Source organism: Hyperolius riggenbachi, chromosome 9 (assembly GCF_040937935.1).
Source record: "Hyperolius riggenbachi isolate aHypRig1 chromosome 9, aHypRig1.pri, whole genome shotgun sequence".
NCBI classification, from domain to species: domain Eukaryota; kingdom Metazoa; phylum Chordata; class Amphibia; order Anura; family Hyperoliidae; genus Hyperolius; species Hyperolius riggenbachi.
The window spans coordinates 278,345,490-278,362,230 of record NC_090654.1 but is presented as its reverse complement, the minus strand read 5'-3'; the positions used below and the strand labels follow the sequence as shown (position 1 = coordinate 278,362,230).

The following is a 16,741-nucleotide window of genomic DNA, read 5'->3' as shown; positions in this document are numbered from 1 at the left end:
CTGCTCAGCCACTGATAAGGAATCATACAAAGTTTTGTAGACAAAGATTTGTAGACTGTCCCTATTAAGTATGCAGGGGAAGGGGCCCTATCTAAAGTTTTGCAGGGGAGGGGGGCTAGTGATTTCTAGTTATGCCCCTGTCTACCAGGCTTTTATTGCTGTCGGTGTCACCTCGATTTGAACATCCAGCTCTAGGATAAGTTTTGGCTATCATCAGAATGAGAAAGAAACCACACCGGGGCCTCCCTCAACCCGCAGTATTTGCTCTTTGTTGGTCCTGTGCTGGTAATGATCACTTCTATAAATGCTTTGAATGATAATAATCGTTAACAAGCTTTCCCCTTCCCCTTCTTGCACCTCTGACACTGTAGTTGCCGTTGGCAGGTTTTGGTGCGCCGCATCAATTGTTATGTATAGAGTACTTGGGGGGTGGGCCATGTAAAACTTGCACCGGGGCCCATAGCTCCTTAGCTACGCCACTGTCCACCAGGATAGATTTTTGACACCCAAAACTTACCAAAAAAATAAAATAAAAAACACAGACAGCATTAAAAACTGATAGGAGCTCTAAGCCTTTCCAACTAGGCAAATGTAAACATTGTTCCATCAGGAACACAGACAGCTGTAAGGGTTGTAACACCCCACCCAACAATCTCACCACCATCACTATGTCCAGACCTAATGACATTTGGATTAGGGTTTCAAGTGGAAATCCAGACACAAGTGCTTAAACTTACCCAGTTGCAAATATATCCAGTTGTTAATACTGTCTGTTTTTTTAGGGGGGGGGAGGGGGATTTCTCCCTCACTTTCTACCCAGTAATGGGTGTTACTGACAAAACAGGTTGTTTCTGCGCTCAGCCAAAACTGTGCACCGCTATAGCACTAGTGCTATACTAGGAATCCTGCGCTAGACTGATTTGGGGTACCTCAAATTACTTCTCTCTCCGAGTTGCTACGTCTCAGAGGGGGGATAGTATTTTCACCTCCGGGGCTTTCAGCGGCAGCAGGGAGAGACGTTATGTGGCTCACCCTGTGCCCAGCTCCCCTGGAGGCGTAAATATACGTACGCACTACTGAGACCAGAAAGTAAAGAGAACACTCACTAAATGGAACATAGACAACAAAAAAACCTGATCAAGGTTCTACATTTTCTAGACTTGATCTTGAACTAAATAGTGTTGGATTTAACACAGAATGAACAAGCTGCATGTTATTGGATTCTGCAGTATCTCCCCTATTTGGTTTGTTTTTCTTCATAATTAGAAATAGACTTTCCAAATCCTCTTTCTTAAAATGTGCAAGATTATGTACGTGTATTACTACCGCTGGGACAGGATGTCAGAAGTTCTGTGATTGGCAGGTGCAAAAACATATGAGGGATCATCAAACCCACATTTTAGGTCTCGACTTTAGCCCTCGGCAAACTTGAGTTTTCTTACATTTTCCACAAGGAAGCTGTTTAAAGTGGGATACAACTCTAAAATAACATTCAATAAAAATGTGTTTTGCTACTTTTTATCAACCGTACAGTTATCATATTTGCTTTTGTGCAAAAGTAATATTGTCTGTCTACAAATTCCCAAAGTACAGTAGATACATATTAAAATCCATCAAGTGATCACATGCACATATACTAGAAACAGAGAGAACGCCTCTCTGCACTTTGCTAATTGTTTACTACTGGTATCTGACAAATGTAAACAAAAGATAATGTTAACACCTCTTCATATGTATCCAGAAGCAGCTTTCCACTGAAAAACTAAGTGAAAAAATTGTAGCAGAATAGCATTCAAACAGTTAAACACATGAACTGTTTGAAATCTATTCTGATTAAATTTTTTTTGTGATAGTAGATTTTATGCTGTAAATATTATTTTAAAACAAAGAGGAAAGGCTGAGTTTTATACCATTTTAAGAAGAATGACTTAACTTACTGTAAATGGAACTGAACAGATAATGAAGGCGAACGTCATGATGGACAAAAGGATGAGGTGATCAATCTCCTCGGACACAGAAATCTTCGTCCGCTTATTGGTTGTTACAGAACCAAGTCTACGAGTCTTCTGCCTCTTGTGCATCCTGACCAGGCTGACGATAACGATGAAGTTACAAGCCAACACGGCGAGAATGAGGAGGAGGAGGATGGTGGCATAGAGCATAGAGTAGACCTTGTTGGATCTGGTGTCATTTTTTCGACCCTTCATGTCAATAAAGCACCATGTCCCGTGACAGTATTGTATGTACTCCCCAAATCCCATGATTGGTAAAAGGCAGAACAAGATAGAGATCCCATAGATTACTGGGAAGGTAATGACCCCACACCGTTTTTTAATGACCTTCTCGTAGAAGTAGGGGTGTCCAATGGCCAACGCTCGCTCTAAGGCCATTGCGAAGAGCACCATCATGGTGGCCAGGCTGAAGAACGTCATGGCAAAGGCGAAGTAATCACATAGACCCATTTTAAGCAAAGTGTGCCCCCTGGAATAAGAAGTCAAAACGACGGGACTGAGCATACAGGTGCCAATCAGGTCCGTAATCACCAATCCAGTCACGAGGATGAAGAACAAGGTGATTTTCCCCCGTAATTCCCTACGCCGCTTCTCCAGCAACACCAGTGCAATCAAATTTCCCAGCACCCCGAGGGAGAACATGAAAGCGCTGGGGATTGGAGTTTCATGACCCTCTAGATCGAGGAGGGTTTTGCAGTCCAGTCTGCCAGCGGTAGTGTTGCCATATGTCATTGACCCGTTCATGCTCTCAAAAAAAAGCAGGACTGAAAGCTCAGCCCTGAGGGTCAACCACTGCTAGGACTTCTGGTGTTCCCCTCTGAACTCATGGCAAGGTGTGTACATTTAGCACTGGAGAAGGCTAGAGTCACTCAGAGTGGAGAAAGTGAGCCTCGGTGGGTGAAAGCCTGTGACATCACACCACGTTCTTCTCACCCTTTCCCTCCAGGGAAAAACACAAGCCTAGGGAGATGTGTATCTGCCCTCTATGTGCTACCATGATCCTACAACAAAGATAGGCTGCAAAGTTCTCCAAAGGGTCTCACTCTTGGTCTGGTCTGAACTCCAGGACTCTGTAAGCTCTCGAAGAGCAGAGCTTCTGCTTCTGCTTCTCTGAAGGCTTGCAATAAATGAAAAAGTATCTGTGCAGTTCCATGTGAAACAAGTCCATGCTGCCTCTAGTCCCTCCCAGATCCTCACCCACAGCTTGTTCAGAATCAGCCAGCCTCCCTCCACTGAGTGCAAAGTGCTGAAGCAGCCAATGACTGCTGGATTCTATGATTCTGTGACCGGGGAAAGCAGTAGCCGCAGGCAATGGGAGCAGGACTGTAAACTTGGCAGGATTCTCATCATTCTAGTTATATAATCTAGCAAGTTGTAGAGCTCTGGTGTGCTGAGACTTGCATTCTCTTCATTCTGTGCAGAATAGTGTTATACATAGTTATACATTAGTGAAAAAAAAAGACACCTGTCTATCAAAGTGACCCTGTCATGAACTGCAGCAGCTTTGTATGTTTGTATTTACCATATCTTTTTATTTTGCTGCTTCATGTGGATTATATGTTGTACAAAAAAGCTAAACATCAAACCATACCTCCCAAATTTTTGAGATAAGAAAGAGGGACACTTAAGCCACGTCCCTGCCACAACCCTGATCACGCCCCCATAACACCCCCTAGTCACGCATACCATAAAGATTTCATAAGAAAAATATGTTGTTTTATACTTCAAACCACACTGGTCCTTTCTATCCTGGTTTATTTTCCTTCATATTAACATGTGAAAATTAGTAATATATCTATTTAAAGGATGGGAATAAAGTTTAGAGTCAATCAAACACATTTTTAGTAGAGAAATATATATATTTATATAGAAAGAGGGACAAAGTCCTGAAAGAGGGACAAATGAGGAGGAAAGAGGGACAGTTGGGAGCTGTGATTAAATGAAAACTATCATGAAATAATTGTAAGGGCCCGTTTCCACTATTGCGAATCCGCATGCGTTGTCCACATGCGGATTCGCACAGCCAATACAAGTGGATGGGCCTGTTTCTACTTGTCAGTTTTCCTAAGCGTGTTTGTGTGCGGGGGAAATCTGCACAGCAGAGCCGTCAGAATTCGCTCCCCGCACACCGCTATGCGAATCGCATACAATGTATTTAATAGGGAAATCGCATGTGGTTTTGGCATGCGTTTTTTCCCGCGATTTCGCATAGGAAGCAATGTTAGTTTACACAGGCAGTGACATGGTTAAAATCGCATACATACTACCCTATGCAAAGTCGTGGGGAAAAACGCATGCAAAATCGCACCCGCATGCGATTTCGTCCGCGGTGACTTTCCGGTGATTCCGCACCGCACAAGTGGAAACGGGCCCTAAAATGTAAACAGAGGCGTAGCAAGAGAGGTTGCAATGGTAGCCACCGCATCAGGGCCCTTGGGCCAGAGGGTCCCCGAAGGGCCCTCCCTCAACTACAGTATTAGCTCTCTATTGGTCCTGTGCTCATAATAATCACGTCTATAGATGCTTTGAATAGTGGTTATCATTAACAAACGGTTCCCCATCCTCTTCTTGCACCTCTGACACTGTAGTTGCCATTGGCAGGTTTTGGTGCACCGTATCAATTGTTATGTATAGAGTGCTTGGGGGGCCCCATTGTAAAACTTGCATTGAGGCCTACAGCTCCTTAGCTATGCCACTGAGTGTAAAATACATACGCAGAGCAGAATCATCCACAAGGCAAACCTAGGCAGTTGCCTAGGGTCTGTAGAGAGTCTAGGGGCCTGGTGGATGCTCGCTCCCACCAAATCTTACGAAAACAGCCAGGTAACTATCAATGGTGGGGAAAAACTGCTATCTTGCCTAGAGCACTATTCATCCTAATCCTTTAACATAAATATAAAATGTAGATTTTGCCCAAAAGGCAAATGCACAATGAATTACTTTTTTCTTATGTTGCTGTCACTTACAGTAGGTAGTGAAAATCTGACAGGACTCGGAGTGGTCCATGTCCTCATGGGGTATTCTCAGGTATTTCTTTATTTACAAAAAGCACTTACGGAATTCAAGCTGCTCAGTTCAACTGCCAAAATGCTGTTCCATGGATACTTTCATCTGGGTTGGTGTATATGGGCACAGGAAGTCTATTCCCTGCATTTGACTTCCCCAGTGTACACGAAAATGTCTGCAGGTTCCCCCTGAGTTGTCTGTCCTGGAAAATGTCATTCTGCTTTGATTATCTTTCGATCTGTTTACGGCAAGTAGTACGCAATGTGATGATTGATAAGTATGTCGCGGTTAATGCAGAGGGGAAGTAATGAGTAGGTGTGTGGAGGTTCCCCTTATGTGGTTATCATACAGCCCCACCAAGTGTTGACAGTAACACCCTCTTACAGCTCACATCTCTCTGGCTTTCTCACATGCCCGTGTTTCTGTGCCGGGGTTGCACAAGTCTCATCCCATGTCGTAATAATTCAGAAGTTACTTAAAAAGATCTGAGTCACCTACGCTGTGTGGGAGAGCGGAGCCTGCAATTTCGGTGTCACTTACTGACGGCTAAAAGTGGACAACTCCACCCCAAACTGAAACTACAGTAGCGATCCTCATACACTGGCTTATGTTTATTGAAAATCACCGTATTTTCCAGTGTATACGATGACTGGGCTTTTAAGACGACCCCCCAACTTTTCCAGTTAAAATAGAGAGTTTGGGATGTACTCTCCATATAAGACTACCCCTATTCCAACACACACCAAATAAAAATAAAAACCATCATATACTGGTGCTATGTATGAATAGATACTGGTGCTGTACTGTATGTGGTACACAGTATATAACACTATGCAGGCGATTGACTGGTTGGATTGGTCAGCTCTCCCTCTCCCTAAGTGGATTGGTCAGCTCTCCCTGTTTATCAGAGCAGTATGGAAGAATAGATTGCGCTGTGCTCATAAAACACGCCTCTTTCACCCTTCTGGACCTGCCCTTGTATCCTATTTACCTCCTTCTCTGCCTCTCAGATCTTCACTACAGTCCTCAGCAGCGAGATCTGAGAGGTGGTAACAGGATAGGGCGGGCCAGATGGGTGGAAGAGGCGTGTATTATGGTAACAGCGCAATCTCTTTCTTCCACATCCTGGGCGTCCCAGACCTTGCAGCATGAGCAATGAGCTCTCCCCCAGCATATGCGGGGACCGCTGAATCTCCAGCACCCGGTAATTGAAAATCAGCATGTCGCGTATGCACAACACGTATTACCCGGCATCAATGACACCTGGCGTATAAGACGATCCCTGACTTGTCAGAAGATTTTCAAGGGTTAAAAAGTAGTCTTATACACAGATCCTGCTCTGCGTTTATGCAAATGTATGCTATGATGCATTTAATGTTAGTCTATGGTAACGCTTCATGTTTGAATTTTTGCGCTGCGCCGCATTACGTTATTGCCATTGCAAATGCACACACATACCTCCCAACTTTTTGAGATGAGAAAGAGGGAGACTTAAGCCACGCCCCTGCCACACCCCTGATCACACCGCCGTCACACCACAAGTCACGCATACCATAAAGATTTCATAAGAAAATATATATTGTTTTATAATTGAAACCACACTGGCCCTTTCTATCCTGGTTCATTTTCCTTTATATTAACATTTTACAATTCGTAATATATCAATTTAAAGCATGGGGATGAAGTTTAGAGTCAAACACATATTTTTTTAGTAGAGAAATATATACAGTATATTTACATAGAAAGAGGGACATTGGCCTCAATTCACTAAGCTTATCTCCTGTCTTTAACTTTTCTATAGTTATCACCATGGTGATAAGGCTTTTAATATTCAGGAAACATTTTACCTCAAACCTATTCTGTCTTTAAAGAGAATCTGTATTGTTAAAATCGCACAAAAGTAAACATACCAGTGCGTTAGGGGACATCTCCTATTACCCTCTGTCACAATTTCGCCGCTCCTCGCCGCATTAAAAGTGGTTAAAAACAGTTTTAAAAAGTTTGTTTATAAACAAACAAAATGGCCACCAAAACAGGAAGTAGGTTGATGTACAGTATGTCCACACATAGAAAATACATCCATACACAAGCAGGCTGTATACACCCTTCCTTTTGAATCTCAAGAGATCATTTGTGTGTTTCTTTCCCCCTGCATCTCTCATGCACTGAAGTTTCAGGCTGCTCGTTTCTTCCTGCAAACAGCTTTGCCCTTGTCTGTAATTCCTCAGTATGTGAAAGCCCAGCCAGCTCAGAGGAGGATTTATCCAGCTTGTAAAAGATAAGAGAGCAGAGAGAAGCTGCCCTAATCTAAACAATACACAGGCAGTGTGCATAGAGGGGCCTGGAAGGGGGAGTTCATATCAGAACCACAACACTGAAGAACTTGGCAGCCTTCCAGACACAGGCCGACAAGTCTGACAAGAGAGAGATAAGTTGATTTATTACAGAGACTGTGATAGTAGAAAGTGCTGCAGTAAGCCAGAACACATTAGAATAGCTTTTGGAACTTGTAGGATGATAAAACAACAGGATGCAATTTTTGTTACAGAGTCTCTTTAAGATAAGGTGAGATCTCTAAAGTTAACTCTTCAATCCTTAAAATAACTCCAGAATTCTAAAGTTAAAGACAGGCTGTTAACTTAACTATAGAGGAGGTAACTTAAAGCGGAACTGTAGATTCAAATTAAACACTTCACTTACCTGGGGCTTCTGCAAGCCCCCAGCAGCTGTCCTGTCATGAGCCGAGTCTCCACGAGTCTCCGTTCCCCCGCCGCCGCTCCGTTCTGTACCTCGACTTGTAAGTTGATGGCAGGGCAGCCCTGCAAAGCGTATCTTTTCTTCGCGTTCCCCTCTACAATAGCGGGGAACGTGAAGAAAGGATACGCGTGGCCAGAGCTGAAAGTAGCTGCTGACATGAGAACGGAGGCTTGTCGAGGAACATCGTGGGACAGGACGGCTGCTGGGGCTTGGGGAAGCCCCAGGTAAGTGAAACAATTGTGTGTTTGATTTGAATCTACAGTTCCGCTTTAAGGAATGAAGAGATAAGATAACTCTCTTACTGTGTGGAGGTAAGTTTTCTCTTGCCTTATCTCCAGCATGATCTTAGTGAATTGAGGCCAAAGTCCTGAAAGAGGGACATATGAGTAGGGATGGTCGCTGGATTCCGTGGAATTAAGAATTCCGTGAAAGAAGAAATTCCGCTGAATTTTACCGAATGCACATTTTTTTTCCCACCGAACTGATTTTCCCTAATAAGCAGAATTTCTGCTCGACAGACTTCCTCCCCCCTCCGGTCTTGTATTCCAGGGAATTGTAGGATTTCAAAAGCCAGCTTACATACATTGGCCGGGAATCGAACCCAGGTCTAGTGCTCGGTAGGCAGCTCTCTTCACCACTGTACCACCACCAACACTACATGCTGAATCCAGCCTAGCATGTACCAATATGATATCCAAGCGAAAAATGAGCTCGCTTAGGGATTTGTAGGATGTCAAACACCAACTCACATACATTGGCCAGGGATCGAACCCAGGCCTACCACTTGGTAGGCTGCTATCCTAACCATTATACCACCAACACAACACACTACAATGCTACATGCTGAAGCCAGCCTAGCATGTACCATTATGATATAACCAAGAGAAAATGAGCTTGCTTAGGGATTTGTAGGATTTTAAAAGCCAACTTTCTTGCGTTTCTGTGAACCTAGCCTGACTTAGATGGAAATAATTACACCTTGCATGCATGTTTAATGCAAACTAGAGGCAGCACGAAAAAACCTCAGAACTTGCATTTGATTGGCCCATTCCTGCACTGCATACAGCTTGCATGCAAGCTAGAATTCTCAGTATAGTCCTAGCATAGACAGCATTATCCTGCTCCAATGTTTGCAGCAAGTTCACTATAGCCATGTTTGTGGTACAAGAATTAAAGCGGACCCAAACTTAGAACTCACTCACTGCGCTAAAAGATAAGCAACAGCATAATAACCTTTACAGAAAAACATTTGTTACCGTTGATACAAATCCTGCAATAAATCTGCAGTGTGTCTACTTCCTGCTTTCACGGAAGCAGGTGCAATAAAGTGTGAACCCTGCCGGCCACCAAGACTGTGTAAATCACACACGGGGAGTCCAGTGTGGTAAGAGGCCCATCAAAACCTCCTAAAAAACATCCAAAAAAGTCCCAATTTCCACATAGGACTCGACCCTCCAACGTATATTATACAATGAGATATTTATTAATCCATAGCGGTGATACAGCATACAAAAAAGCACAACGTTTCGGGCAGAGGCCCTTTTTCAAGTGGAAGCAGGCACAGTGTCAACATCCTGTGTTTACAAATTAGCTGCTCTGCCAAGGCAGTCAGCTGAGAGATCTAATTACAGTTGTGATTAGTCACAGATGAGGGGGAATCAGACAGGCTAAACTCTCTAAATACATACAGAGTGTATTTCTGTTATATTTTCTGTCCTGTTCAAGAGTTCCGGTCCACTTTAAAGGACAACTGAAATGAGAAGATTATGGAGGCTGCTATGTTTATTTCCTTTTAAACAATACCAGTTGCCTGGCTCGTCTGTTGGTCTGTTTGGCCTGTTGTTTGGCCTGTTGTTTGGCCTGTTGTTTGGCCTGTTGTTTGGCCGCAGAAGTGGCATATTGGTTAGCGCTCTTACCTTGCAAGGCTGGGTCCCCGGTTCAAATCCCAGCCAGGTCAACATCTGCAAGGAGTTTGTATGTTTTCCCCGTGTCTGTGTGGGTTTCCTCCGGGCACTCCGGTTTCCTCTCACATCCCAAAAAACATACAGATAAGTTACTTGGCCTTCCCCTTAATTGGCCCTAGACTACTACAATACACAATACATACATAGACCTATGACTATAGTAGGGACTAGATTGTGAGCTCCTCTGAGGGACAGTTAGTAACAAGACTATATACTCTGTACAGCGCTGCGGAAGATGTCGGCGCTATATAAATACTAAATAATAATAATAATAATCACACCAGAAACAAGCATGCAGCTAATCTGTCAGATCTGACAATAATGTCAGAAACACCTGATCTGCTGCATGCTTGTTCAGGGTCTATGGCTGAAAGTATTAAAGGCAGAAGATCAGCAGGACTGCCAGGCAACTGGTATTGCTTAAAAGGAAATAAACATGGCTGCCTCTATATACCTCTCTCTTCATTTGTCCTGCATTGCTCTGCATTTTTTTCTTATTGCTGCAGGTGAGAATCGCCATTTGCGTGCCAAGGTAGACGTGAGAATTTATTGCAGGTGCTGGCTGTGTGCCTTACAACAGCTGCAGACGCAGCCCCACATGACAGCACACGCCAGTGCAAACACTCGCAGCCTAGAAATGCTGCAAAGCTGGTGTGACATCGTTTCTGCTTTGTTTGTCCTTTACTGTAAACACCGCCGACATGCCACACTTATTTTTAGTGAAAAGTTTCATTTTTTTCCTCCTCGGAGGTAATTGTGTTACCATTGTTGACCTCATATTTCTGTGAGTTATGGGAGTTGCTCTGTGCCAAGAATGTGAGAACGCAGCGCGCTGAACCTGTCACACTGTCCTTCCCGACACATACCTCTCTCGTCACTTCAATGTAAAGTTGTTTGCGCTTTGCCTTTTCAGAGAAATGCTCGAAATAAAATTAATTATCCGGGTAAAATTTCCACACACCTATATCAGAGGCTCTCAAGACTTTTTGTAATTTAAAGAGGCCCTGTAGTGAGATATAGTAAAACCCCTGTTATCCAGAACTCAGTTATCCAGAAGTCCCAAGCAAAGAAATCAAAGCAAGGGGGAAAAAATGGTCTTGCAGGATGTTAAAACCTACTTTTACACTTCCTTATACAGTACTATACAGCTTGTACTGGTTGAACTCGATGGACGTATGTCTTTTTTCAACCAAAATAACTATGTAAGTAATAAACATGCTACATTAAGTTAAAGTGAACACAAGTTGAGTGGGATTTTGGCATTGCTCCCAACTGTCCCTTTTTCAGAGGGACAGTCCCTCTTTGGGAGCCCTGTCCCTCTGTCCCTCTTTCCTTCTCATTTGTCCCTCTTTCAGGACTTTGTCCCTCTTTCTTTGTAAATATATATATTTCTCTACTAAAAAGTGTGTTTACTATACTTTATTCCCATCCTTTAAATTGATATATTACTAATTTTAAAATGTTACTATGAAGAAAAACGAACCAGGATAGAAAGTACCAGTGTGGTTTGAATTATGAAACAACATATTTTTCTTAGGAAATCTTTATGGTATGCGTGACTAGGGGGTGTGATGGGGGCGTGATCAGGGGTGTGGCTTAAGTGTCCCTCTTTCTGATCTCTAAATGTTGGGAGGTATGTTTTGGCGCTGCCATATTTATTTCCTTTTAAACAATAGCAGTTGCCAGACTATTCTGCTGATCCTCTGCCTCTAAAGCCTCATCTACACGGTACAATTTTCCATCAGATAGACAGATCTATTAGATAGATCTAATAAGAAATTGCATCGTGTGTAGATGTCCAAATTGTTTCAGATCAATTTTACGATAGATTTTGCTTTGATAAGTACCCAAAATCTATTGCAAATTCTAACGCAATCCGATTGGACCAGTTGGAAATGATCTAATAGATCCGACTAATAGATCCAATCTGACAGAAAGTTGTACCATGAGCCTTAATACTTTTAGCCATAGACCCTGAACAAGCATGCAGCAGATCAGGTGTTTCTGACATTGTCAGATCTGTTAAGATTAGCTGCATGCTTGTTTCTGGAGGGATTCAGACACTTCTGCAGCCAAAAAGACCAGCAGGGCTGCCAGGCAACTGGTATTGTTTAAAAGAAAACAAATATGGCAGCCTCCATATCACTCCGTCTCTCACCTCGCGTTTCCTTTAAGTCTGTCCTTTGTCTAAATTTTTAATTACTGTATTTCAGCATTATTACAGAGCTTTTGGTAAGTAAACAGTGTGGGGTATAGTACTGTTTTTTTAGCTAGGCCTATTTTTAAAGAGACTCTGTAAAAAAAAAAAAAAACTTCCCCTGGGGTCTCGCTGCAGCCCACGGAATGGACAATTTGTCAGGCTGTGCAATATTTGCCTCTCCCTGTTCCAGGGGGGCGCTGTTGCGGCTCTCAGCTCAGAAATAGGCAGAAATAGCCGATCTCAGTCCGGTTCACTCTACTGCACAGGAGACTTGCGCCTGCGCAGTAGAGCAGACCCGACTGGTATCGGTTATTTCTGCCTATTTCCGAGCCGAGAGCTGCTACTTCGCCTGCGCTGGAGTCGGGAAGGTAAATATTTATCGCCGCCGCCGTGGGACAGAGGAGGACAGGGGAAGCTTTGATAGGATCCGGAGGCTTCCCCCTCCCCAGGTGAGTACCCCCCATGGGCGCTTTTTATTTATACAGATCCTCTTTAATATTGACTCTCAAGCAACCAGAAACTGCCCTTATCTGACATCAGCCAATCCCCATTGATGCTGAATACTGGGAGTACTACTGTATATTAGAATGCAGTACATTTTTTAACATACGCGCTTTACGGCCAGGCTGACAGGGGGGCATTGCAGTCCGTCCTAACAGCTGCATTATAATGCAGAACATCACAATGTAATACAAAAGCAATCAGGGCTGGATTTACCATAAGGCACTGTAGGCTTGTGCCTACAGGCGCCTGAGGATGGAAAGGCAGCTCACTCCCGTCCAACGAGTGCCTCCCTCCCTCCTTCCCTATGCAGAGTCCTGATGAGAGTGTAAATGAGAGGTTACTCACCCAGCTCTCGGTAATTCCACTAACAAGATCTCTCTTCAGTCGGGACTCTCGGGAGAAACACTAGAACCACTTAAAGGGGAACTGAAGAGAGAGGTATATGGAGGCTGCCATGTTTATTTCCTTTTAAGCAATACCAGTTGCCTGGCAGCCCTGCTGATCCTCTGCCTCTAATACTATTAGCCATAGCCCCTGAACAAGCATGCAGCAGATCAGGTGTTTCAGACTTTAAAGTCAGATCTGAAACGACTAGCTGCATGCTTGTTTCTGGTGTTATTCAGATACTACTGCAGAGAAATAGACCAGCAGGGCTGCCAGGCAACTGGTATTGATTAAAAGGAAATAAATGTGGCAGCCTCTGTATACCTCTTACTTCAGTTCCCCTTTAATCAGGGATGGTCGTAGTCAGCCAACTTCGCTACGCTGGAACTACACGTATTTTTACGCAAATACGCTTCGCAATCTACGGCTCCAAAATCAGCCACTTCGCTACGTTAGCATACAGTAGACTACGCATTAAAATACGCAAGCTTCATGTATTGCGTAGCGTAGTTGATGCGACTGCTTATGTTCTTATGCGGAAAAATTTCCGCAATAATCTGCTAACTATGCGCATACACAAACTAATATAAGCATACATTCCACCATCCAATGCGGAATTGTATGCGTATAAAGGGCAATAAAATTTCTGCGCATGCGCAATGACCCATATAGATGCAGTTACCGCACCCGTAGTTGACTTCGCAATACATACGTCAACTACGCGTAGCGGGCGAAGCTTCGCATAGCGGGACTACGACTACGCGGAAATGCGTACGTGTAGTTCTTAAACTTCGCCTACGCACTACGATGCGTAGTTGCGTACTACGATGCGTAGATTCGCGCTGGCGTAGTTTACGAGCAACCCTGCCTTTAATACTGAGGGTACCTCTGGCTACCTAATGCTGCCTATGATAGGCAAGGGAAGTAAGGGAGAGGTGACAGCTGGGACAGCCAGCACACTTGCGGTGCGGTTTGGTGGGGTATTTGTAGGTTCATGGAGGGCGGAGTCTAGGGTGCCAAGACATCTGTGCCTATAAGCACCTGCGATGTAAATCCGGGTCTGAAAGCAATACAGTTCATAGGTGTGAGCAGGCGCCTAGCCTCGTACAGTAATTCTGCAATGTAACCTCAATCTTACAGCAATGACTTATTTCTAGAAAACAAACTAAAGTTCCGCAACATGGAAGTGAAACTGAGTGACCTATATATTGCATCAGCCGTCTATCTGAGCATCAGATAAACCTGCAGCCGATTCCTATCACTTCTCACTATCAAGTAAGATTATGATGTACAGATGATTGTATGAATGTCCTTTTCCCTCCTGCCTGACCCAGATTTGTGCCCATGTTCTCCATCATACACACAAGCACATATTTAGTGATTTTAATCACTGTCTGTGTCACAGGTTGCCACGTGCATGTATTTTTGAGTGCAATTCCGATATTCAGGGTAGCTTCACTCATTAATTCCATCAATTTAATGTTATTTTTTTTACAGGATCCCTATAACTGTACTATTTCTGTATGTATATCTTATAGGTGAAGCAGGTAAAAGGGGGCACTTAGTATGTCCGAGGTACTGCCCCTGACTATGAAGCATGATGTCATGAGTTTTACTCCCAGGTAAAAAAAAACTAAACTGCATCCTTAGGTCCCTGGTTCGATTCCGGCTTGAAGGGCATGATAAAAAAAAGGGCCCTGGAGGTGCACTATAGGGCAGGGATGTTGCTGGGATCCCAAGAGATCCGGGGCACTTTTGAGCACTCCAGAAAATAGGTGTAGTCACGCACCAGAATGGGGTTGTGGTCATGGGTGGAGCCATATTTACATGAACTAAACAGGTCTAAGTGGGCCTGCTCAGCAAAATGTTGGCTGAAGCCCCCTCTCCATTAATAAAAAAAAAAAAATGGGGCATATCACATAAATAGGCAGAGTTTCCTGGCTTCTGTGCTGGCCGGTCTGGCTTTCTGCTGAGTGGGCTGGCCTGCTTCTAGGTTACCTGGCATTTGCTTCATAGCATTCCCTGACCATCTAGTGGACCCCCTCCCATGCTCCCCCCATTGAGGCACCACAACTCCCAGCATGCCCCCACAGAAGAACTATAGCTCTCGGCATGCCCCCATTAAGGCATCACAGTGCCCGGCAGGGAACCACAGCACCCAGAATGCCTACATAGAAGCACTACAGCACTACAGCAGCCAGTATACCCCCGACTGATGCACCACAGCTCCCAGCATGCCCACCTTTGAGGCATCACAGCTGACTCTGCCTGGGGGACAATCAGGGCACCCCAGAGTAGATTCGGGCACGTGCCACTGATCTTTGGGGCTAGCAACGCCCCTGCTATAGGCAGGGGCGTAGCAATAGTGGGTGCAGAGGTAGCCACCGCATCGGGGCCCTTGGGCCAGAGGGGCCCCGAAAGTGCCCTCCCTCAACTACAGTACTCTCTATTGGTCCTATGATCATAATAATCACTTCTATAGATACTTTGAATAGTGGTAATCATTATCAAACTATTTCCCATCCCCTTCTTGCACCTCTGACACTGTAGCTGCCATTGGCAGGGATTGCTATGTATAGAGTGCTTGGGGGTAATCAGTAACAAGCTGCTCCCCATCCCCTTCTTGCACCTCTGACACTGTAGTTGCCATTGGCAGGTTTTGGCGCGCCGTATCGATTGTTATGTATAGAGTGCTTGGGGGGCCCCATTGTAAAACTTGCATCGGGGCCCACAGCTCCTTAGCTACGCCACTGGCTATAGGGATTAAGTAGTATGGTATTGGCAATTGTACCGATATTCTGCTGCTATCTTCACTGTCCTTCTTACTATGTGCGGTTTTTACATGTTTTCGTCATTCAAGGCATTCTTTGGGAAAGATCTAATACAGCAGATGTATAAATCATTATACTGATGGATGTGGCTGCTGTACTCTTGTTTTCATCTATGCATAACAGAGTGCATAGTCATAGTTTGATGAAAAATAACTCATTTTATACAGCTTTGTTGGATGCTCCCTTGCAGAGACCCCCATACTACAGTCCTCAGAGCTATCGTTATTCCTAATTACCCCCAAATATACTCTGAGCCATTCAGAGGCGTATCGAGGGGAAACAGTGCCCATGGGTGGGGGACACTCCAAACAGTGTAGTCTCGGTGGAATTGATTGTGACCAAGTTGGAGTAAAGCATGGCCCGTAAGGGCAGCATGGTGGCGTAGTGGTCAACGCTCTCACCTTGCAGCACTGGGTCCCCCATTCGAATCCCAGACAGGTCAACACCTGCAAGGAGTTTGTATGTTTTCCCCGTGTCTGCGTGGGTTTCCTCCGGGCACTCCGTTTTCCTCCCAGATCCCAAAAACATACAGATAAGTTAATTAGCTTCCCCTAAATTGGCCCTAGACTATGATACATACACTACAGGATATAGACAAATGACTATGGTAGAGATTAGATTGTGAGCCCCTCTAAGGGACAGTTAGTGACAAGACAATATACTCTGTACAGCACTGCGTAATATGTCGCCACTATATAAATACTTAAAATAAATAATTAAAAGTATCGCAATAGATCAGCCTATACATATCCCCAAATAACAGGCAGCTAGTCCCCCCAAAAGATGAAAACCGAAGCAGAATGTCACCCAGATAAAATCTAGACTCTGTATAGCGAACTCCAAGTATGCTATGGAGCAGCGCCCCGAGTAAGAGGTGCCCATGGCACATGCCATACCCACACCTCTGTAGATACGAATCTGAAACCATTCAGTTGAGAGGGGCAGAAAAGTCTGGGAATAGGTACCTATATTTTTACTTTCAAAAATGTTACTATTTAAAATATTTATAGAAACTGTATTATAACTATTGTTATTATTAATAAAGCACTAATATCTTCGGAAGGGCTTTTACAGAGTACATAG

At 44.1% G+C, this 16,741-nt stretch overlaps 1 protein-coding gene across 1 annotated transcript in view; it reads right to left on the bottom strand.

Moving 5' to 3' along the window:
* The window catches only part of PTGER2 (prostaglandin E receptor 2), a 44,855-nt gene extending 41,681 nt beyond the window's left edge, over positions 1 to 3,174 (bottom strand). Inside the window, exon 1 of the mRNA XM_068254647.1 lies at positions 1,938 to 3,174. Coding sequence (XP_068110748.1) covers positions 1,938 to 2,756 — 819 coding nt within the window. The 5' untranslated portion in view covers positions 2,757 to 3,174. The remainder of the gene's footprint in view (positions 1 to 1,937) is intronic.
* Between the last annotated feature and the right edge of the window lie 13,567 nt (positions 3,175 to 16,741).